At 50.2% G+C, this 22051-nt stretch overlaps 1 protein-coding gene across 1 annotated transcript; it reads right to left on the reverse strand.

Annotated features, from left to right (window-relative positions):
- Window positions 1–6: 6 nt before the first annotated feature.
- On the reverse strand, window positions 7–15409 carry MICALL1 (MICAL like 1). The gene is made up of 15 exons (XM_085323594.1): window positions 15333–15409; window positions 13336–13477; window positions 11845–11948; window positions 10930–11066; window positions 7954–8534; window positions 7362–7425; window positions 6174–6559; window positions 5349–5827; window positions 4545–4679; window positions 4042–4168; window positions 3600–3690; window positions 3123–3196; window positions 2645–2759; window positions 2267–2313; window positions 7–1963 (listed from the first exon to the last, which is right to left on the reverse strand). The coding sequence occupies exons 2-15, from the start codon at window positions 13418–13420 to the stop codon at window positions 1842–1844; spliced, it is 2547 nt and encodes an 848-aa protein (XP_085179720.1). The 5' UTR covers window positions 13421–13477; window positions 15333–15409; the 3' UTR covers window positions 7–1841.
- Window positions 15410–22051: the final 6642 nt, after the last annotated feature.

Below are 22051 nucleotides of genomic sequence, written 5' to 3' on the forward strand. Positions count from 1 at the left end.
CCATGATCAGTTTTTAACTCCAAGGTTTCTTTTATTTCTGCACAGATGAATGGAAATCACAGAGTTAGTACAGTGTCATTTACAAATCAAAGTTCTGACCAAGAGCGGGGCCAAGGGGGAATCAAGCTGCAGCAATCCCGATGGCCTTTGGCAACATGGCAACAGTGACATGACAGCAGGCTCTGAAGCGAATTTGCTTCTTGAAGAAGAGTTGTGCTTTGGGATCTCTCCTTCCCTACCACTGCTCCTGATCAGCTGGAGTATGGCAAGGACGAGATGGTGTCACCAGCATAGGGCTGAGCTTGCCAGCTCCCTCCTATGGGGGCCATGCTGGGATTGAAGTGAGGTTCAGGTCCCTCAGGTTTTAGGAAATGGGAATCCCTTTCTAGAATGCTACACTAGGCATGCTGCAAGGCACTGCTCTAAGGGAGAATGTTTTGGAAAAGGCTTTTGGATTTTTAGAAAGGACTGCAGCAGTTTCCTCGGGGCTGGTATGTCTAATTTGCTAATGAGAAGGCATGACAAACAGCTGACCAACCAAACAGCCATGAAACTCAGTGTCTAATTCAGACTGATCGAACAACTCAATAAATAGCTCCTCGCCTTGGAGGAGAAGGCAGGAAACAAAAAAAACAAGGAAGAAGGGATGCCTGGAAGAATACCATACTCCCATTCCCTCCTCCAACACACACACACACACACACACACACACACACACACGTGCACATGACAAATAAAATAAGGATTTAAAAAGTTTTAGGCGGGTTTGAATCCATCTAGCAAAGGAGGTGTAAAAAATAACCAGCCAAACCCTTTTTGCACACTTTTAAAGTATATACAGATAAAGCTGAGGAAAGGTCAGTTGTGACCCGTGGCCCTTTCCCCAGCTGCTCCAGGGTGGCACTGGTGAGCAGGGGCACAAGCTGCCCCTTGCCAGCACTAAGTAAATCTTGCGCTTTTTTGCCCTTGTCTGGAAAAGGAATGTTCCTCCCTCCCCATAAAGGCAGCAGAGTCAGTCTGTTTAGCAGCAGCAGGGGCAGGGGGTAAGATGTCCTGAGTAGGGTGTATAGGCTACATCCTAGCAGAAATACATTATCCCCTTGGGTCATCTCAGCTTTGTAATGGAGCCTGCCCAGCCCTGGCACTAGAGGGAGAAAAATCTTCAGTGGGAGGGGAACTCTCAAAATAAATAGGGCATCAGTTATTTCTTTTTGGCTATGTCTCTAGGACCTTGTGATGCAGAAGTGTTTTTTTTTTTTTTTTTTTTAACATTCTAGTTCAGACCAGTAAAACCCAAAGAATTCTGCTTCTAAGGCCAGAGTTTTCTCCTAAAGTTAAAATTGGGACAGGAAAAAGACAAGAGTGGGAGGCAAGGAGGGACAGTCAGGCCCAGTTCCCTCCTGGTGGGGGCTGGAGGCACATGGAACTGTCACAGTTAGAGCGGAGGAAAGGGATGGGGGCAGTTAGTGCAAGTTTTCCCACAAACACCAAACTCCTCGGCTTATTTCTCAATTAATAACAGAGATAGCCCCCACCTCATTAGCAAAGTTTCGCAGGGGGGGAAAGAGCATGGTCATTCTCCTCTGCCAGACCCCTCTGCAGCCTCAGAAAGGGGAGCACTGTGGTCAGACTTCTCTGCTCCAGGCAGAGGGCTGGGGGTTTCCCGGGGAGGCGTCAGCTCCGGTGTCTGGGAGGGAGTGATGGGGGAGAGATGCAACTTCTGGAGAGATGTGAAGGAGAGTGCAGGGACACAAGCTCCTCCTGGAAGATCTCCCAGCCAGCTGCAGGGACTGCTGGGCAGTYGGACAGCACATCCCTCCCACTGCTGGCGTTCCCCTGCTCTAGCTTTTCTCCTTGGGCGACTTGCTTTTGGAGTCGTGTTTGTTGCCCAGCAGCTTAAGAACCTTCATGGGCTTGAATTTGCCTTTCTTCTTGCTCTCGGCCTCAGTCTCCTTGTGAAATTCTGGGGTTGCAAAATGGAGGTGTTATTATGTGATGCTGATGGTTGTACATACACATATAAGTAACAACAGGGGCAGAGGTGAAGGCAATGAATCAAAGCCCTCATGGCATGCTTGCTTCTTTCTGTGACAACAGCATTGCACAGCATGGCTGTGCCCCAAACCTTAACAGCCCTATAGAAAAGGCTCTAGAGGCTGCACAGTACAATCTCTCCTTCTGCACAAAATCTGATGAATGGTTAATGCTGCYCCTCACTGGGGTCTGCAGTGAAATTGTAACTAAAACCTTCCTGATCATTTCTTACCTTTCTTTTTAATCATGGCTTCTAGCATTTTATCCTCCTCCTCTTCCCTGAAAGAAACAGTAGGAAATAAGTCAGCAATTCTGCCCTGAAAACAGCTGCTGTATTGTTTAAGGCTAAAGAACCTCCTACTTAAAAGCCACAGAGGGGCAGATCCACTACTCTCGCAAGCCTTTGCTGTCATGAAGATCAGTCCAACATGCTGGCAGGTGCTGCCCTGTCTTTCTCTCCAAGGCCCTTCAAAGAGACAAGGACTGGGAAGCCTGGGAAAGACCTGTCAGCAATAGGGACATCTTGGGACACCTCCACAAGCAGCTCAAGTGGCACAGGGTCAGAAAGGCCATCCCCTTCCCCTCTTCCCCAGCTCCTCTTACTCCTTACCTCTGCCGGTCCTCATCTAGGCAGTTCACAATGGCATTCCTCTGCTCGATGATGGTTACCAGCTCCTGCATCAGCACCTTCTCCCTTACTCGGTCCTCATCGGTCCAGTCCTTCTCTACCCACCAGAGCCCCCAAAGAAGGACAGGCAATTAAATGACTGAAGGAGCTCCGAATTTAGCACTAGTGCTTGAGCCAGTCACCTGCAAGAGCAATCCCCTTCTCTCTGTTGCTCTGCAAGGCAAGCTGGGCTAGGGGTGGTGTGAAAGGACAAGCCAGTACTTGGCATCCATGGGGCAAAGGAAAGATCTCCCCGCCCAGGGCTGTGGCAGGTGATGAGATGGGGCAGTGTCTCCAAAGCCAGCTGAATACACTGGCCTCCCTAAAGACCTGGCTCTCTTTTCCAGAGACCTGCCATGACAGAGGGGAGATGAAGTTCCAGGGAAAAATGGAGATAACTACACCCACAATGATGCTTTACCTGGCTTGTTCAGCAGGCAACGAAGTTCATACTCTACATCCGACTGCCGCTGCTCCAGGTTCTGCTGCTTGAAGCTGCAAGGGAAGGGGACACTGCTGGGTTACTGCTGGGATGTTCCAGAGAAGCAGAACATCATCCCACAATCCAGAGTGGGTTTGCAAAGAATCACCAAGATTCTGGTCTTATCCTGTACAGCACAAGGCCAAGCACCCAGGGAGCCTAGCCCCAGCAGGTATCAATCTCATTTGCTCAAGGCCTGCCTGGAGGAGATGCTGCAGGGACTCTGGCCATCAGTGACTTGCAGTGTGTCAGTTCTATTTGGAGACAGTGCAAAGCCTGCCTGCTTGCCCTCTTCCCCAGCTTCTCCAGGCAAGGAGATCATGTCAGATCCTCCACTGGAAGTATGAATTTGGGAGGGCTGAGATAGGGCTCCCAGCAGCAGGGTCAGTGTCTTCCCCCATACACACACACACTCACATGTAGATGAGCTCTGATTCATGGCGCACCAGCATGTGCTTCTCATGGATGAGTTTGAACCAGTCCACCAGCAGGCTGTCCTCAGGACTGTCTGCCAAGTAAAGGAACAATTCAGAGCCATCCCTAGCCGTGTACGATCCTAACACCTGGGCTCTGCCAAGCCAGGGCAGCCACCTAGAATCATCTTGACCTCAGCTGTCTTCTGAACCCAAAGAGACCTTTCCTCCTCCCCATGCCCCTTATCACTTCCTCTTGTTTTAGGGACATCTGCATGTCAAGCGTACATTTATGAAATTTCCTGGAGCCCCATGCAGCCACTTGTGCTCCCCTATCCCCACCATCACCAGGGAGGAAGTCACTGCTACTATCTACCTTGCTCAAGATAGGACAGCCCTACAGTCTTGTCCTGCCCTGAAGCCAAAGGAAAGCACAGCCCACATACCATTCTCAGAACTGCGAAGTTTCTCCTCCAAGGCCACGCCACGGTGCTCCAGCTGGTCCAGCTGGTGTTCGATGGCRTCCATCTCCCCATAGATGTCTTCCTCAGGGATGTACTGATCTGTTTGCACCTGCCAAGCCACACAGTGGAGACCTCCTGTCACCATCATCCTCCAGTTTCTAAGGGTAACCCAAAGGCTGGTCTACATTGAGCGAGGGACAAAGGGCACTCCATCTAAGAGCTGATCGCAATCCCTACCCTACCCTGAAATAAAGGGAAACCAGGGTGCTGCCATTAATGGAGTCTAGCTTAGACATCACCCTCCCCACCTACAGTTTCATGCTGTAGTCCTTACCCGCTCACGCATCAGTAGGGCGCCTATTCATCTACCCCCCAATGCTGGCTGCATACCAAGAGGGCAACCCAGGGCTTAGCAACCAGAGCTACAGCCCTGGGGGATGATACAGAGCTGGCTTTTGCCACCCTGCTCCTGAGGGCCTTTTTACCTTACGTTTGATCAGTGGGAAACCGTGACCTGGTGCAGGAGGACGCACTGGCTTGGAACCCTTGGGAGGTTTCTTTGCAGAGGGAGAGGTGCCAGGTGATGGCTTCCGGTTGAAGGGGTTCTCTTTGCAGGAAGACTGAAGCAAGGGGACAAAGGGAGATACATGAGGCTCCAAGAAAACAGTATCCCAAGGCTAGGACTGGGCAGACAGCTTCTAGGAAGTACGAAGTATTGACCTCCACCAGCATCCTAACCTTGGGGCTGTGAGCTACTGTCCTCCCAGTTTGTTCACTGGACAACAACAAAGCTAGCAGGTCACAGCTGTCAGAAGGATGCACCTTTTCCAGGAAGTTCCCCTCTAAACTTTCCATCGCCATCATTCACCCMAAGACAAAGATTTTCAGCCCTGGCCACTGAAGCTTATCCCATGTCACTACAGAGGCTTGTCCTTGCATTTGTTATTGCTCCCTCTCTTTCCTAGCTGTGTTAACCTCTCTGGCCTCAGTAATTTTAGTTGGCAGAAAGTTCTCCAGTTTCTCTCTAACCAGCATGCTGAATTATTTTCCTTCACAGTTCCCTTCGTACTTGCTCTGATCTCACAGCATCCTGCCTCTTCTTCAGCACATGGGGCAGGCAGGGTAAGCCCGGCCACCACGTAACTAGCACCTGCCCGCAGGTTGCTCTCAGGGCGTCACATATCAAATCTATGAAGGGCAAGCCCGGCCTTGTGCTCCCCACTGTGACCAAGTGATGAAAGGAGGTAAAAAGGATGCAGATATGGATGGGAGGAAAGTCACCATCTCACCTTCAGCTGTGGCTTGGGTGAGGAGGGTGGCTGAGGACTTGCAGCACCCCCATCTGAAGCCAAGAGAATCGGCGTAGGGCTAGCCCCCGCAGGAGGCTTGGGAGGCAGCCGGCTAGGGCTGGTCTTTAAACTGCCAGCGGAGATGCTCCTGTTTGCATGTGGGGCACCGGGCTGTGTCTCCCCACTGAAGCTGGTCAGCTCGCTAGAGGAGGAGAAGGAGGAGTTGGTGGAAAGGCTGCCTGGGGCAGCAGGGCTTTCGCTGGAGGAGACATTGGTCAGCGGGGTTTCAGTGCTAGAGGTCTTGGCAGCTGTTGGCGTATGGACAGTGGGCTCAGAGGAGCTTTTCGGCACTGAGGCCTCATCGGCATCACCCAGAACCTTGGCTGAACTCTCAGAGTTGATGCTCTCGAGACTGAGGGCTGGAGACGGGGTGGAGGATGATGGCTCAGAGTGCGACAGCCTGGTCATGGGGTGGTGGGCTGCAAAGCAAAGGGAGAGCTCAGGGAGGAAGGGCGCAACCAGGAGAAAAGGGCAGGTATGTGTTGGGGGGGGGTAAAGTGAGCCCAAAGGGAACCAGCATCTGGCTTTCTCTTCAGAGAGGGCAGAAGGGACCCTTCAGAGCAAAGGTCTTACCTACAAACCCTAAGTGCTCCAGTGGGGGAGAGCGGATGTGTTTAGCACAAGGCCTAGCACAACCATCACTGCATAGAGGCTTGGCCCACCAGTGTGAGACAGAGGCTTCTGGGTAGCGGGAGCACAAAGGGGCTGCACTGGGGTTGAGGAGGTGGGAGCAAGCTTACGTAGGGGTGAGGGGGGTAAGCTCACCTAGTGGGGAAGCACTGGGGGCTCGTGGAGCTGGTCGCTTCTTTGCCTTTGGGCTGCTGGTGGGGGTGATGCCATACCAGGGGTGGAGAGGCCTGGCAGCAGTCTCACTCTGCTCCTGCTCAGGAGCGCTCTTTTGGGTGGGAGCATTCTCCTCTTCCTCCTCATCCTCCTCCTCAAAGGGATTGTATGGCTTGGGCTCTGCAGCATCAGAACTACTTTCCTCGCTCTTGGCTTTTCCCACCTCTTCTCCATCTTCCTCCTCTGCAGTCCTGCTTGGAGTCTCGTGGCTGCTGCCAGGGGGAGGAGGGGGAGCTGGCTTCTTCTTGGGCTCTGCTTGCACTAGGGCCATCCATGGTGGGTCCTTGGCTCTCGCAGCAGCTCCAGTGCTGGGAGAACAGCAGAGAGAAAAAGAGAGAGGTGTCAGCGAGCAGATATGGGMAGGAACGTCAAGACATGGGAAAAGGACTTAGTCCTCAAGCAAAACGATGGAGGTAGCAGGATGTCTCCCACATATGAGCAGGCTTCTCATTTGAGGCTGGCCCTAGTCTTCTCCAGACACAAAATGGCTTGTTCTCTGTGGTGAGCTGAGGACAAATCTAAGGCCTTGAGGGAAAGGTAGTCCATGTCACTCATATGCTGGGCCAAGCACCTTGGTTTCTAAATATTAGTCTCCATGTGCTAAGCAGCAGTAAAAGCTGAGCTTCGTGGGGACAGCCATTCCCATAATGTGTTTGTTCAGCCTCTGCCCCAAGAACAGGTAAGAATGAGATGAACATCAGTCCCTGCAGGTTCCTCAGTAATGGCTAGATAGGTATAAAGGATCCTAATTGCAGCCAAATACCCACAAAGTCTTTGCACTGGACATTTCTCTGGACAAACCCTCCGCAAGGCAGTGCGGAGTGTCCCCTTTTCAGTAGCCATTGACAGGGCCACTGCAGAAGGCACTTGGCAGCCTGTATGCATCCCAGAAACACATTTCCAAAAGCCTCCAAGCTCTTTACAAACCCTAAGGGACAAAGTCCCTCAGAGGTATGGACAAACACAAGTCAGGGAAAAGATCTGATCATGGCTATATTCTCCCAAGAGGCAGGGACTGATGTAGGTGGGAAAGGAGCCCACAGCTGACCTGTCCCCACAGCCCCACTGCACTATGGAGTTTCCAGGTGACCTGCAAACAGAAGGACGTACCGATCAGAGGAGCAGGGTCTCCCTCGAGGTTTTGGGACGGGGGGACTGGGTTCAGGTACTCTACCTAGAAATACACAGGGTCAGACTGTCACAACACTGAAAGGACATTAGGAAAGAGGTTAAATCAACACAGGGCACCTCTTACATATATCCCTGCAGAAGGTGCTGACTGTTCTCACTCCTTGAAAATCTTGTGGCATTTCTCCCACAGTCAGGGCTATGAGTCTCCTCCAAATATCCCCGTCTTTTTCTTCCCACCCCACCCTTGGAGTTGCACCTGGAGAACCAACATGCCACTCTGCCCCCGCTCATGCAAACTGCTTGAGCACTGCCACTTTCCCCCCACGCTGGCAGCATCCTCTGGAAAGCTCCACAGAAATACAGGGAGCAGGCAGGTGAGAAACCTCGTGCTGCTCCGTCCACTCCAGGGACGGCTGGCAGATGAAGGCTCAGTGACTGAGCCTAAGTTTTAATTGGAGGCAGAAGGGTGTTAGGCTGCAGAGAAGAAAAGAAACTCATCCAACCCGCAGCTGACTGCCTCAGCTGCTGTGGAAGTGGACAATACACCTGTGCTGCCACTATACTCTCTTACCATTCACCATGCCAGGCCCACACTCACTGGCCTCATTCTGGATGGTGGATCTGGGCCGTGGGACAGGGTGAGAGGTTGGAGGGGAGAGGGTTGATGGATCCATGGCCCTCCTTGGGGCAGGGGTTGGCCGAGTGTCTTTGAGCCGTCCATCCAGCGAGCTGGCTTTATCCTGGCTGGGCACAGAGGGCTTGCTGGGAAGAGGAGGTCTGGGAGGAATCTGGCACATGGATGTCCCACTTCCTGTGTGGGCAGGGGGCATCGGTGTCTCTGCTTTGCTGGGTGCGCTGTCCTTTTCCGCAGGGCCTGCCGCGCTCTCTGCAGTCACCTGGGTCTCTGCAGTGTTCTCTGCGGAGTAACCGTTGTCCTTCCTGACCTCTGCTCGTATGGAGAATGCGTCCTCACCCACACTGGCATCCCCAATTTCAGTTCTTAGCTCTGGTGATTGCCGGTCCAGGCTGGGCCTTCCATCTGCCTTCCCACTCATGGCCAATTTACCACGATGCTGCGTGCACACAAAAGTCCCCGCCTCYGGCCCAGGCTTGTACGACCCTGGGAGCAGTGTGCTGGAGCACTCCTTGCACCTGCCAATGAGAAGTCAGAATCCTATGAGATGGGGGATGCCATCCTGCCTTAAGGGAAAACAAGAGGGCTAAGGAGGAATGTTTGGACTGGCATTTGGGCTACCCCTGTGGGGTGATGAGGGTTAATTCCCCCCTTTGCTCCTGAATCCTAGTACAATCTTGGGAAAGTCATTCAGGAAAGGAAAGATGCAGAAAAACATCACTATGCCACTGTATGAGCCCTAAAAATACTGTTTGCATTTGAATCCCTCTCTCAGCTCAGAAAGGATATAATAGACATGGAAGGGCAACAGCTATTATTAGAGGTATGGAGAGGTTTCTGGCCTGAGTAGAATGAGATTTGACTGGCTGGAAAAGACACGGCTGGTGGAGGATATGAGAGAGAGCTACAAAATCACATGTAGCCCTGAGAGCAGGAGGAGGGATTGACTGTTCACAGATAAGAATGAGGGAGCATCAACCAAAATTAGGAAGCAGTTGTTTCAGAACTAGCATAGGGAGGTACTCTCTGCGCTACTTGCTATGACTTTGTGGTCACCAACGGTCCAGATGGGTTCAAGAACAGGCAGATGTATTTGGAAAACAAATCCACTGAGAACTAAATAAAATGTTAACATTTCTGTTATCAAGAAATGTCAAGAAATCCCTCAGATGGAGGCTTGAAGACCAGTCAAGAGAAGTATTATACATGCCTAGCCTGTTTTTACGTTGACCTGCACAGGTATTGATCATTGGCCCCTATCAACAACAGAGCTTTAGGCTGGAAGGACCCAGAAATGATCCAGTATGGCCCTTCTTGCACTCACTGTGCCTTCTGTGCTTTGCCTATTGAAATGAGGTTAATAACTTTCCCTGTCCTTCATCCTCTGCCACATCTTCTTGGATCATCTACTGTTTCCACACTGAGCCACTGACTCCTCCATTATGCAGCCCTCCAGATACCACTGTAATACACAGCACTAGCAACTAAGTCAGCCCTTTTCCACTCAGGAAAGGGGAAAGATAGCATATGTGCAGCAGAGCCAAGGGCAAGGGGCCAATGAAGCATACTCATGAAAACCAAGCTTGTTTCTTCTTGTCTGAATTCCAGGTGCTCACAGCAGCTGGCTGCCCTACACTGCAATCAGATAATTTGGGCGACGAATTCTGCTTTGGGTGTCCAGTTGACTGGTATTTACTTTGAAATGTAGAGCAGTAATGTGACAACACAGTGGTGGTGACAAGGAGGGGTATGATGAAACAAAGAGGTAACAAGTTTGGACAAGGGGAAAAAGAGGTTTGTTTTTGGTTTTATCTCAGTCAACCCACAGAACACGCGGCACAGGACATTCCCAAGTAAACAGCACCCATGAATCAGCAGAAAAAAAGATTCAAGGAAAACACAAGGATACAAAACATTCAGGATAAAATTACAGGGATCTTGCTGCTCAGTCTGAAGGGCCATGAGCTGTGCCGAGAAACACACCATACTTCTCCTATTTCTGTCTCGTAAGCGTTGTTACACCCACATCCCAAAGCTCATGCTTTTGCCCCAGCTGCAGATGGGAAGTGTGACAGGCCCCAGCTCAGCACCCACTTTTGATACCGTGTTTCTATGACACACCCCCGGTGTAGGTAGGACCTGTTTTATATAGTTATGTGAGGCCTCCCATGTCTTTCCCATGACTCAGCATTTCTGCCCTCAGGTGCCAGTTGTCCACATGCAGGCTTTTGTCCCATGGCCCACAGAAGAGATTTCACCCCTTCATCACCACAGCAAGGAAAGCAAAGACTTTGCAAGTGCTGCAGGTAAGAACCTGCACCTAGGGAGTAACCACAGAGCAGACGACGTCTAATCTCTCATTTCTTGGTTTGGTAACAGCTTGCAGCTCTCYACATGCTCCTCTGAGAGCTCAGCATCACCCCAGGCAGTGCTGAAGCCTCTATACCCAGTTGAGGCCATGGAGCATGGGAGGAAAGGGCTCTGTGGGTCTAAGGTCCTGGCTTGGACCTCATAGGAAGAGGAGAGTGCTTGGTAGGAAGAGCAAAGAGGCAGAACATCCTGGTTATGAGGCTGAGAGGGGCTCACAAGGAGCCCACAAGGGGCTGGGAACACAGCTCAATGAAGTGCAGTAAACCAGCGGAGGCAGGGAATGTGGGGGAGGCAAGAGGCACACGACTGGACATGAAGAGCTAGTCAGAGCCATGGGACAGGGTGCTGGGAGGATGCATGCAGGCAAACGCACCCTCTTCAGTCTCATTTTAAGGACTGCCATTGAACCCTTCTCCCTTGATGCTCCGCATTGTCCAAGGACACAAACCAATGAAGATGGGGTCTGGCTGGCAGTGTACCATCCCAGTTTGCCTGGTAACGCTGAGGAGAATGCTTGTCCCAGCAGGACAGGCCACAACATACCTGAAGCACTGGCGGTGGTAAAGCTTGCCCTCTGCCAGGTAGCGCTGGACCAGATGGACGTGCTGCTGGCAGGCTGTGCAGGTACTACTTAGTGTGGTGCGCTGAGACTGCTCCACCGGGTCTGAGGTGGCATCATCCTGAAACACAACACAAGGAGAGCTCAGAACAAGTGGCTGCAATCTGCTCCCTGGCCACCTGCCACAGGGAGCTGTGGGCTCCTCCAGAGTAGCTGCTCTCTCGTGCAAGGCCTGTCTCTGAGCACTTGCAGCACAGCATACGAGCTGACCTTAGAATCTAATAAGGCAGAGCACAGCTGTCCCCAAGTCCAGGCACAGGCAGGCCACCTCTTTCCAAATTAGAAGGGGTCACTTCGATAACCTGCCTATCCCTCCAAAAGGTGCCTTGCTCCTACCTAGAGGCAGGACTGAAGGGACGCAGAGGGACTACACTAAATCCCAGGTAGCAGGAACCTGAGGGAGAACTCCCTCTCTCTTCAGAAGTCAGGTCATCCCAGATACCTGCTAAATCCTGAAATAAAGGCCTGAAGAGGAAAAAGGCATCTACTCTGCTCATCTAATCCCACAGCCTGCATTCCTGCTTTCTTCCTCATCCATGGGATTATCCTCCCTTAGGAGGAGGGTGTTTGTGCCCTCTTTGTGCTCAGGGAACCTTCCAGCACCAAYCTTCTCACCCTCTTGCCTGCAACAGACAAATTTCAGTCCACAGACCCCTAGAAAGAAACTACTCTCTTAGCTGGGTCCCCCAAACCACTGATACTGTAAGCACCTCTCCTACCTTAAAACACATGGCCAGCACCTTGTACAGAGCCATCCCACTGTGTCTCTCTCATCTCCTCACCTGTAGCACAGGAAGGACTGCTGCCTCAGGTTAGCTTTGAATCAAGAAATTAGGTACCTGTGGTGCTGGGGGACTCTCGACCGCAGCCACAGGCTTCTTGTGGGACAGTAGAGGCAGCGACACGGCAGCAGCTGGGCACTTCATAGGCGGAGGGACTCTGGCTGGAGACAGAGACAGAATGCGAGGAGGATCATGCATGGACAAGAACAGTGACTCATGCAACACACGTGGGGGAAGGGGAGGAAAAAAAAATCATCCAGCCTTGTGACACAGGACAGGACTTGCTGCTCCTATTTAGACACTTCAGCGCCTATTTTAGGGAGAAGAGACAAACACAAGCTAATAACGGGTTGGCCACGAGGCTGATAGAGAGTCTGGTCCTACTGTAAAACCCCTGCTGTCTCAGGGATACCAGTCTGTCACTGTGATTTGATTTACCCATCAAATGCYACTTAGCTTCCTCATAAGCAACTCCCTAAGTAACACTTAAAGCACAGAGTGCCCTGGCTGGCTGCTAATGTATTTCCGTTGCTCATTGAGCCGCAGGGCTCCTGAAGGCTGTCAGCAGGTCTGTGAAGTATTCCTTGCCCCTGTCAGGGCTGGTACTCACGCACGCAAGTCCCCAGAGGGAGTCCTCCGTTGAGCGCTGAGCCTTCTTGGAGAAGTGCTTGTGTATAAGTATGTGGAAGAGGTCTATCTGATGCTGCAGCTGACGTGCTATAGTCAGAGAGCAGAGCAGAGGAGCGATGCCCTGGAAGAGCTGTCTTGGACTAGTACTCAGCTCGGGTTGCAGTTGCAAAGAGAGATGAGCTGATTTAAGACACTCCACCCTTCTCCTCCTCCCCCTGTCCTTCAGCCACTTTGAACTTAACAATGTGATAAAAAYTACCTGTGGGAGGAGAGTTCCCTACCTAGCTTTCTCCCACTATAGTGAATTAAAGCAGATCACAAAGGGGTCTGAAAGGTTCCAGAGGTGACCAAACCCAGGCAGCAGGAACACAGCATGGAGGGAGGAGAAACAAGGCATTCCTCTTTCAGCAGCACTGAGCTGTTCAATCATTCCCTACCTCTTGTGAAATCTCACCTTACCCCACTCACCATCTRGGCCCTCCCCATCAGCATCAGAGAGATCCAGGAGAGGCAGCTCCTACCCAGTCACCTCCCCTTCCCCCCCAAGGTACAGATAGCTCCAGTTTCCCCACAGCAGGCAAGAAGCATGGGTGCTCTCTCTGTTCACTAACTCCAGGGCCATAAGCCTTTGGACATCTGCCCTCCAATTTGCAGGTAAATACTACTGAACTCTAAAATGGCAACACAGAGCTCCTTCCTAGATGCCAGCCTCTCCTTTCACAAAGCCCGATATCTGAATGCAGTGCACTCTACACACAGAAAAGGAAGCTCTGGAGTGGAAAAAGGAAACTCTGACAAATACRCTGCCCTAGGGATGAAGGGAATACGACAGACTTCTATTGGCACATGGCACTGCTGGTTTTCCTTTACTGCCAAATGTGAGCAAGCTGGAAGCCACAGGGGGGGAAGGACACTCACCTTGGCTGGGGTTGTTGAAATGGTTGTAATACTGAGACACGTAAGTCATGATGCTGAGGCAGTCAGGAACTTTCATGGAGACCATGTCATTGGGATCTAGGAGGGCTGGGATGCCCAGCTCCCGCTCTGCCAATTCGAAGGCCTGAAGGAATGGCAGAGAGAAGTAATAAGGAGAGAAAACTGATGCCCTCTGAAAAAATCACATAGAAATCAAGCCGTAAGGGCCCTCGGGAAGATTAAGATGTGAACCTAGGGCTTCCCTGACAGACAGGCTCCCAGATATGCTGCCTGACTGGGAAGACATCAAAGCAAGAGAGCAAATTACTGCATTTGCCCTTTCCTCAAAGTCATTTCAGCTGCCTGTGCCCTGCAGCTCCCACTCAAGCGGTCTTGGCATTCCACACCAGGATGGGGAGGGTGACTCTCAGCAGATCTCAGCACTGAAAAAGCAGCGTCTTTTCAACCTGTGAAYTGGACACAACACCAGCGTCTTCAACCAGCAGCTTTGTGAAGGGGCCAGGGCTGGCAGGTACTTCCAGATGTTGACAGCTCCAGCAGCATGGCCAAACAGCAGCTTTGTTAAGTAGTGGCCTTGCTTACTCCAGATGCTGAGCCCATAGAAACCCAGACTCTGCTCAACCTTTCAGGCTCTGGGGTGCCATATCCTCCCCTCCTGCCATTAATGCCAAGGAGACTCCAAACATCCCGACTCAAGAACCAGTGGYTTGCCACACACAAGCCACTTTATGCTTCTTGTCAGAAAGTTACTGCCATTTCTGCTTGCTGAGATACAGGAGGGCAACACAAGTCCTGCAATTACATACATGACTACTTGGGAGSAAGGAGTTTGTGAAGGAAACAGCAATTTAAGTGCTTCCTACTTAGCAGTGTATGTGGGTTATTGGCAACACAAAAACACTGATCATCCTGTGGTTGTGCTGAGGGCAGGGTACCCAATCACAGCGATCTCAGAGAGGGTGGTAGTGAAACTGTGGCAGGCACTGAGAAGAAAGTGAGGTAGGAAGCGACAGGAGTGGTGTAAATGGCAGGATATCAGATGCAGGACACTTTGGTAGTAGGTGAAGACCAAACGTATGTGGCCTACAGGCCACAGCATACTGCGTGGAGTATGTGAGATAAAGAATGTGAATGTTGGGGATATGTAGTAATTGGGGGTGTAAAATGTCCACTGTGGACACTCAACTGTKCCCAGCCTGACTTTGAGTAGGTCCCTTGGACAAGCCTTGCTGGTCGCAAGACTGCAAACGGCAAGGAATGAGTGATCCCAGCATAGGCAAGAAACCATTGTGTGGCTCTCAAACAGGAGAAGATAGCTACTAACAGCTGAAAGGGGCTAATTGATCTTGGAAAGGATCCACATGGRGAGCCCTAAATCTGAAAACCCAAATGACCTAGCTCAGCTTCYCCCAGGAAGGTGGGCCTGCTGAAGACGACCTAAGTCTCTCCACTAATTGCCAGATAGAGATGGGTCAATAAAGTTTTTTTTTTAAGAAAAAAAAAGAGGCAACTGCTGCTTTATCCCACTCCTAACCCCTGGTGTTGGGCATCTTCCTAGTCTCTGCTGCCTGCTTCTGTTGCTGGCTCCAACTGCCCCAAGCAGCAGGGGAATATCACAGACCAGCTGAGGTTCAGTGCCACCTTCCTCTCTGCTTGGCCCTGGAGTCACATTAGCTTCCCACTTCCACTGCCTRGTAAGCCTGGAACAGCTGAGGTCAAGATGTTGCACCATTCTGATCTTCCTTTGATGTCATCTTGGCAACTACCAGGTTAACCATCTTATCTTCTCTTTAGTGCAGGCTAGGACCTGATGTTTCAGCTTCCCTCATGTTTCTAGAGAAGTTTCTGCCTGTCGCTTACAAACACAGATTTTTTTCTCATCCTCTTCCCACTGCCCAGTCCTCCCACATCTCATGACCTCCATCATTTAATTTCTCATATCCCTTTTTCCTTCTCTATATGGCAAAACAGGAACTTACCAAKCGATTGTTCTCATAGACATCATCCTTGGAGAGAGAATCAAAGTCTCTGGAGAAAAAGCAAAGACAAGSAAGATGAGATGGGGAGGAAGAGTATCCCAGTGTCAACACACACAGGGTCTCAGGACAATCAACCTTCCTGGGGCATTGCAACAATTCAATATGTAAGATCCTAGACAACAAAAACCTTGGTAAAACAGATTTCAGACTGTAAAGGGGCTGAGAAACCAAAGGGGAATAATAACTGAAAAAAAAAGGGGGGGGACGAGCCAAACAGGTGGTAACCAGGAAATTAAAACATCATTTGCAACTCTCATAACTACTTATTTTGCCCTCATGGTTAAAGGCTGCAGAAATGCTAGGGCACACTGTGATTAGCATCACACACTGCTGCACTGAAGGGCTTACAAATACCACTCAACATCATCCCAAGCTTGGCCCTCTAAGGCCACTRGTACCCCTAAAGGAGGAGGAAGTGGAACCAGAACCCTCACCCTGAGTGAAAAACCTGACTGCACGAAGTCTCTTTCACCTCAGGTGTCCTTGGATCTCCCCCCACTACCTCAAAGGATTCGATGTCACCCCTAAGATGTGGGGTCACACGGTTCTTTCTCTTTCCCCCTGAATGATGGAGAGCCTCCCTGCATGCTCTCATCCATGAGCAACCTGGATCAATCCCTCTCACTTCAAAAYGTCCTGCTTACACTACTGTAAATGGCTATGCAGAAGAGACCTTAAACTGTACTTCTGTCCTCACTTCCCCACCCTACAACACTCTCAATACCATCCTTTGCTATAAAATTTACAGTTAGATTGTTGAAAGCAAGGCACTCAGCTGTGAGGCACAGAGAGGAACCTGGACACTTCTCAACCCTGACAATCTGCTATTTCAGCTGCCCCCTTAGATCCCTTCAGGGAATTGTTTCCACCCAGCCATAGGGATCAACTAGCCACCTTTGCTGGAGGAGGCTGACTGCAGCTGGGAGCACAGGGCTAAAATCTTCTGGAGGTTTTCAGTAGCTGGGCAAAAGTACAGGAAGGCATTAGCTGTGCTGGTTGCATGTACGTGTTGTTATGTGTGAAGACAATATCACACTGCACCAATTATGGCCTCTTCCTGTCAAGGATGTCAGCCTTGTTATGAAAAAAATAATGCAGCAGCTTGGTGAGCCTGTGAGCTAGATTCACAGGTGAAGAGGCAGCCCTGAAAGGTTCAGAGTTGGATGAAATGAATCCAGAGACAGGTGCTAAAGTTTGAGAGACTGACCCAAAAAGAAACTGAGATCAGATTTGCCCAGTCAATATCATATCAAAGGGCTGAATGATGTGGTCTGTGCCTTCTTCCCCCTCTAGGGAAGCTAGTGTTTCCCTCTTGTTCATGAGGACATGGCTAGGAGCGGCAGTGGGGGTCCACAGACACCCCCCCCGGCCCCAGGGCTCAATTTCAAGGGCTGTGATCTTCTCAGCTGTATCTACATCACATCTGCTTGACTGACACCTTCCACTGCTGTTAGCCCTGTATTAGATCCTGTAGATATGCCTGGCACTGTATTCTTTAGGGATTAGACAATTCAGATTAGAGGGGACATGTAGATACCTCAAAGCCTGCAGTAACATATCCCTGTGTGTGCAGGATTTGAGAGAAATGGTGAATCTTCAATTTATTTCTGCTGAAAGCCACCCGAGGGCTCTGGGTACCATCCTTACTTCACCCCTATTTGGATTTTCTTACATTTTCCTGCAATACCTTGCAAACCCATTCACGTGCTATGCTCTGGGATTCTCCCTGCAACACCAGGAGCTCCCCTAGTCTCCACGGGAGCATGCAGAGCAGAGCCCTGGTGCTGCACTGCAAGGCAACTGGCCCCCCCTCAGAGTTGCTTGTGTGACTTTTCCAGTGCTGCAGAGGAAGTCCATGAATGAACTCAAAAAGATTTTCCCAGCTGCCACTGACATTATAAAATTATACTTCCTCTCTTCAAAAGCAAGAGGCTACTGGTGCTATTTCCTCCAAGACAAACGAAACAGAAAAAAACAGTTGCTGCTGCAAGAACAAATGCAGCAGATGATACACCAAAGTTGCGCTGGACATGCAGCTATATGTTAAGCACTACCACCTTTCTGCAAATATGAGCATAGAACTAAGCCTACTTGTAATACTGCAACTTATCCTTCTCTAAATACTTGTGAGAAAAGGTTTCAGCTGCAGTCTTTACTTTGATGTAACTACTAGTGTCCTTTTTGTATTTATAACTAGTTTCCACTGGGAGATGTTGTTTCCCCTACGTCCTTTTTTTTTTTTTTTTTTTTTTGGCCTGGAGAACTCCCTTAACCTTGCTGTATTTATTTTTTTCTTTTAAGGAAAATAGCAGCTTGGGAACACAGAAGAAGTGATGAAACTGCTCTCTAAAAAGTAACAACCTTCATATTGAATGCTCTTGCTTTCAGGATAAGGGAGTGGTTCAGATTTGCCTGAAGCTTGAAGACTTGGTGGTGGCCTGGGCTGGGACAGTATTTTCTGACTGACAAAAACATATGTCCATTCCACTCTGCCCCAGCAAACCAGAGCCATTTTAGTAAACCAACTCAAATCGTCCTGTGAAAGCAGACGACAGCTGCAAGGATAAGAATCTCAAGATGTAACAGGAGGGCTCCTAAACAGTGAGGGAACTCCAATATATTCTTTCCACTAAAGCAAGGTAGAAGACTCTCAGCTTTTATCCTAGCTATTCCATCAGTGCAAGGCCTTGGGGGTCACAGTTTATTCAATTTCTCTCTGTTGCCCTTTCCAACTCTCTCCTTCTATAAATCAAAAAGGACCAGGCTTGATCTCCATCACCTCTGACACGAGCACTCCCATTTGCTGCTCTGTCATGCTGCATCCCTGTGGCTCCAGGCACGTTCTCCACGATGGTGAGTACAGAAGAGCAAAGAGTGCAGCCTCTCAGGCATGCAGAGAAAGTCACGAAAAACATAACCCTTTCCTCTCCATATGCTGCCTCCTGTGCAGAAAGGCCAGCACCTCGCATCTCACAACTCTGTGACATGTGACTGCATGTCACCATTTCTTTGCCCTGATCTCAGCAGCCTTTCATCTGATCCTGCTCAAGCTCATCTCCTGTCTTGACAAAACACCAGTCCAAAGGTGTTTTCTTCCAGATTTAAGAATAGGAGAAACTCTGGATATCCCAGTTGAACAACTGTTTCGACTCAGTAAACCCCAACGTTGCAGCATATCTTGGAGTAATATTTCCATGCAAATAGTATCCCAAGTGTTCAGCTAATTAGATACATACAGAGCCACTGAGCACTCTAGGGTTTAGGGCAGCTGCCAGAAAGCACAGCAGACTCAGGGAAGGGGGGAGGGTTTTCTGCACAGCTAAAACCAGAGCAAATTCCTAGATTCCTCAAATATAAATCATGAGCTCTTTAATGGCAACACTGCATAATGAAGCCTTCAGCTTTCCAGACCTTGTCAGGGAAACATAAGCAGCACACGTGAGGGAACAAATCAGATTTGTGATCCTGCCTGTAACTGAATCCACGACTCCTGGGACACAAAATATCTTATCTAGTGCACGGCACTCCTCTCCTATTTTCTTCAAGTCTCTGGCTCTCAGCACTCAAAGGGCACGTGCCATACTGTCTTCTTTTTCTCATTCCTGAATGCCAAGTACCTCCCCTAAGCTCCGGAAGGCTGCAAGGCTTAGGATGCTAGAAGATGCATTTTGCTTCACTAAGCTGCAACAAATGCCTCATAAACATTAATTTCATGCTTTAAATTTCTAAAGCACTAAGCAAACAAACTCATCAAGCCCCACAGTCTACTGTCAAGTTGGCTTAGACACTTCCAGCTTAACTGACAAGGGAAAAGAAGAGATTAGACGTCTCACCCCAAGAACACGCAGTCAAAAGTAGAATCAGGGAGTAAATCCACATTTCCCGGGTTGTGCTCAAGGCAGGAAGTTTGCCAAAGGAGTGCCTTTACTGCTCTCATTTTACAGATAGGGAGAGAGAGGCACTGAAATCAAGTGAGGCACACACAGTTGTGAAGCTAGAGTCAGTATGGCCCAAATCCAGACTTTCAGTCTCACACAAGCCCCAAAGCATGCACCCTGTCCTTTGTGGCCAGTTCAAGATACTTTTGGCTGGATTCAGTAGGTACTGAGAACCTCCACTTTTATTTGCTTCTTTCAAAAAAAACCCCAGTAATCTACTGTTTCCAAGAGCCCCGTACAAGTTCCTCTGAAGCTCTCCAAGATAGCATCCTTCTGAAGCCATCTGCCTCTTTCTAACGGGATTGTGTTCAAAACAGGAGTTACACTGAAAACTATTGTCAGTCTCACTTATGGATATTCATATGGCCTCTCCTTTTCACAATCTCCTCCTTGGGGTTTCACACACTAGCACAGACACATTCAGAGAATGCCTGCAAAACAGGTAGGGCAACCAGGCAGGTTCAGACAACCAGGATGGGCAGAAACAGCCATCGCAGCAGCAAAAGAAAGCCCTATGGAGACAGGGGCCGGAGAAGCAGTATCACATAACTACACGAGAGAGCTCCAGTCCAGCTCAGCTCTTGTGTGTGACAGAGTGGAAAGTGAGCAAGGAAACAGGGAAGCAGCTGAATACAGATGAACTTCAGCCCCTTGGGCTCAAGCTACTGGGAGCAGTGTGGTTGACTCACAGGGGCTAGAAGAACCCATCACAAAAGAAGACCATGCAAGGTCAGAAAAGTATTTGCAGATCCCTGCCAAGTCCCATTACCGAGCTGACTGAAAGCACTTTAGAAGAAAAGGAGGGCAACTAGATTTTCTCTGCCATCAGGAGATTTACTGCTTTTGATGTGATCTTCCCACTTCCAAAACAGGACTGTCTGAAGAAGCTGGAATCAGATGAAATTGAAACTACTCCTAATCATCCTCTGAAAATCCTTCCACAACATGCCATGTCCTTGTAAGGCCCTCGGTTTTGCCTTTATAATACAGCTCACGCAGAGTAACTGTGAAGCATTTAGTTAGGACATCTGCCAGGAATAGATTTAAGCCCACTGACAACTTAATAGCAGCGGCTGCTGCTTAATGGAATGGTAAATATGGTTAATAGAAAACCATCAGGTGGTTTTAGTGGTGCTTATTGGAAGTTTTTGATGATCCTTCTTGTTTGATCCTTGTTTTTTTCAGTTGCCAGTTGCTGTGGCAGTTGCAAAAAGTCAAAAATACAGGAGATACTGATGTTCCTGCCCTTTAACTTGCCTCTTCCTCTCATGCAGCCCAGGCTGAGGCACACAGCAGACTCAAGGCTGGCAGCATTTTCAGAGGCTCTGTCCTACCCAGTCAGAACAAACTACACCGCACGGGAGCTGCTGTGACACAAGACCACTCAACTACCAACTACTTAAGAACCAGAAGGAAGCAAATGTGTTGGATGCCTTGGCTCTCAGTGGTTCCCAACTACCACACCGAGGATTTTTTAGTGACCGCCTGGAACATGTCAGACATCAGTTTGATTTCTAGCCTACTACTTGTCCAGCTTCCATCTGTAAGAACACAGTCCTGCTTTGCCCTCTCATGGGCACCATGGCTCCACAGCAGCAAAACTGCTAACCYTCATCCTGCTATCGATTGCCCATTTTTATTACTTACGACAAAAGGCCACCCAGAGGGCATCTCATAAAAGAAGATCTGGTCAATCCAGGCAACCCTGGGTGATGGTAGGAAGAAAAAGCAGTCAAGGAGCTGAATGTGAAAGGAAATGTGATGCTGTTTACGGGATTTGAAGGCCTTCCAAACAGGTGAGAAGTATGCGTGTGCGCCTGGGGCATGGGAAGCACATGGTGAAGCCTAGCTGCATTGCTAGGGCTACCAAAGCTTAGAGCAGAGAAGAAATGGATTTCCAGCAGTGTCAGKGCATGCAGGGTTACAGTGGCAGGTTGGACTAGATTCCTTCCATCCGCTTAACCGGTTTCTCCAGGATGGCAGTATGCCCTCTAGCAACCCCAAACTCACTGGCCTCATTAAAACTCTCATCCCCTCATGTCTCAGAGGCACYCCGCAAAAGGCAGACAGACAGAGAAATCTGAACTCTGAAGTCACTTCTCGGCAGAGGCCAGCAGGACTTTACGTCCCTGCTGGTATTCCCTACGTCTCACTTGCACTGCAGCATTCACAGAAAACAGCCCAGAAGCAACAGCAAGCAGCAGCCTGGSTCCTGGACCAGCACCTTATGGCTTGGCTGGCGGAGACCACGCAGGAGGACTCTCATTAGCGGGCCTGAGAGTCCCAGTGGCCGGGGGAAAGGCCCATGGGAGTTGGTAGCGCCTCCCTCATATTGCTGTGAGGTGTCCCCAGCACCATCCCTCCTTTCTCAGGGCACCGCTKCCAGCTGAGCTTCCAGCCTCGTGCTGTCACCTCTGACTGGAGGCAAGGCCTGCGACTAGGCTTCACCATGGGCTTCCCACGCTCTCCCYGCCTTAAATCTCATCATGCTCCATGTTAGCGCCGGCCTCGGCCCTACTCCGGGCTCGGATCGGAAAGCCGCCCGCCGAGACAGCTCGTCCTTCTTCTTCCTGGTGCGGAGCGACTTCGGCGGGTGGCATGGCGGCACCCCCGCCGCCGTGCAGGATCCCGCCGGGCCGTGCCGCGCCGCTCCCCCGGCCCGGCCCGGCGCCGCCCTTCTGGCCTCCCGGGCCAGAGCCCCCCGCCGGGGCCGCACCGCTG

Source organism: Rhea americana, unplaced genomic scaffold (assembly GCF_003343005.1).
Source record: "Rhea americana isolate MKP2758 unplaced genomic scaffold, rheAme1 scaffold_85, whole genome shotgun sequence".
Lineage (NCBI taxonomy): Eukaryota > Metazoa > Chordata > Aves > Rheiformes > Rheidae > Rhea > Rhea americana.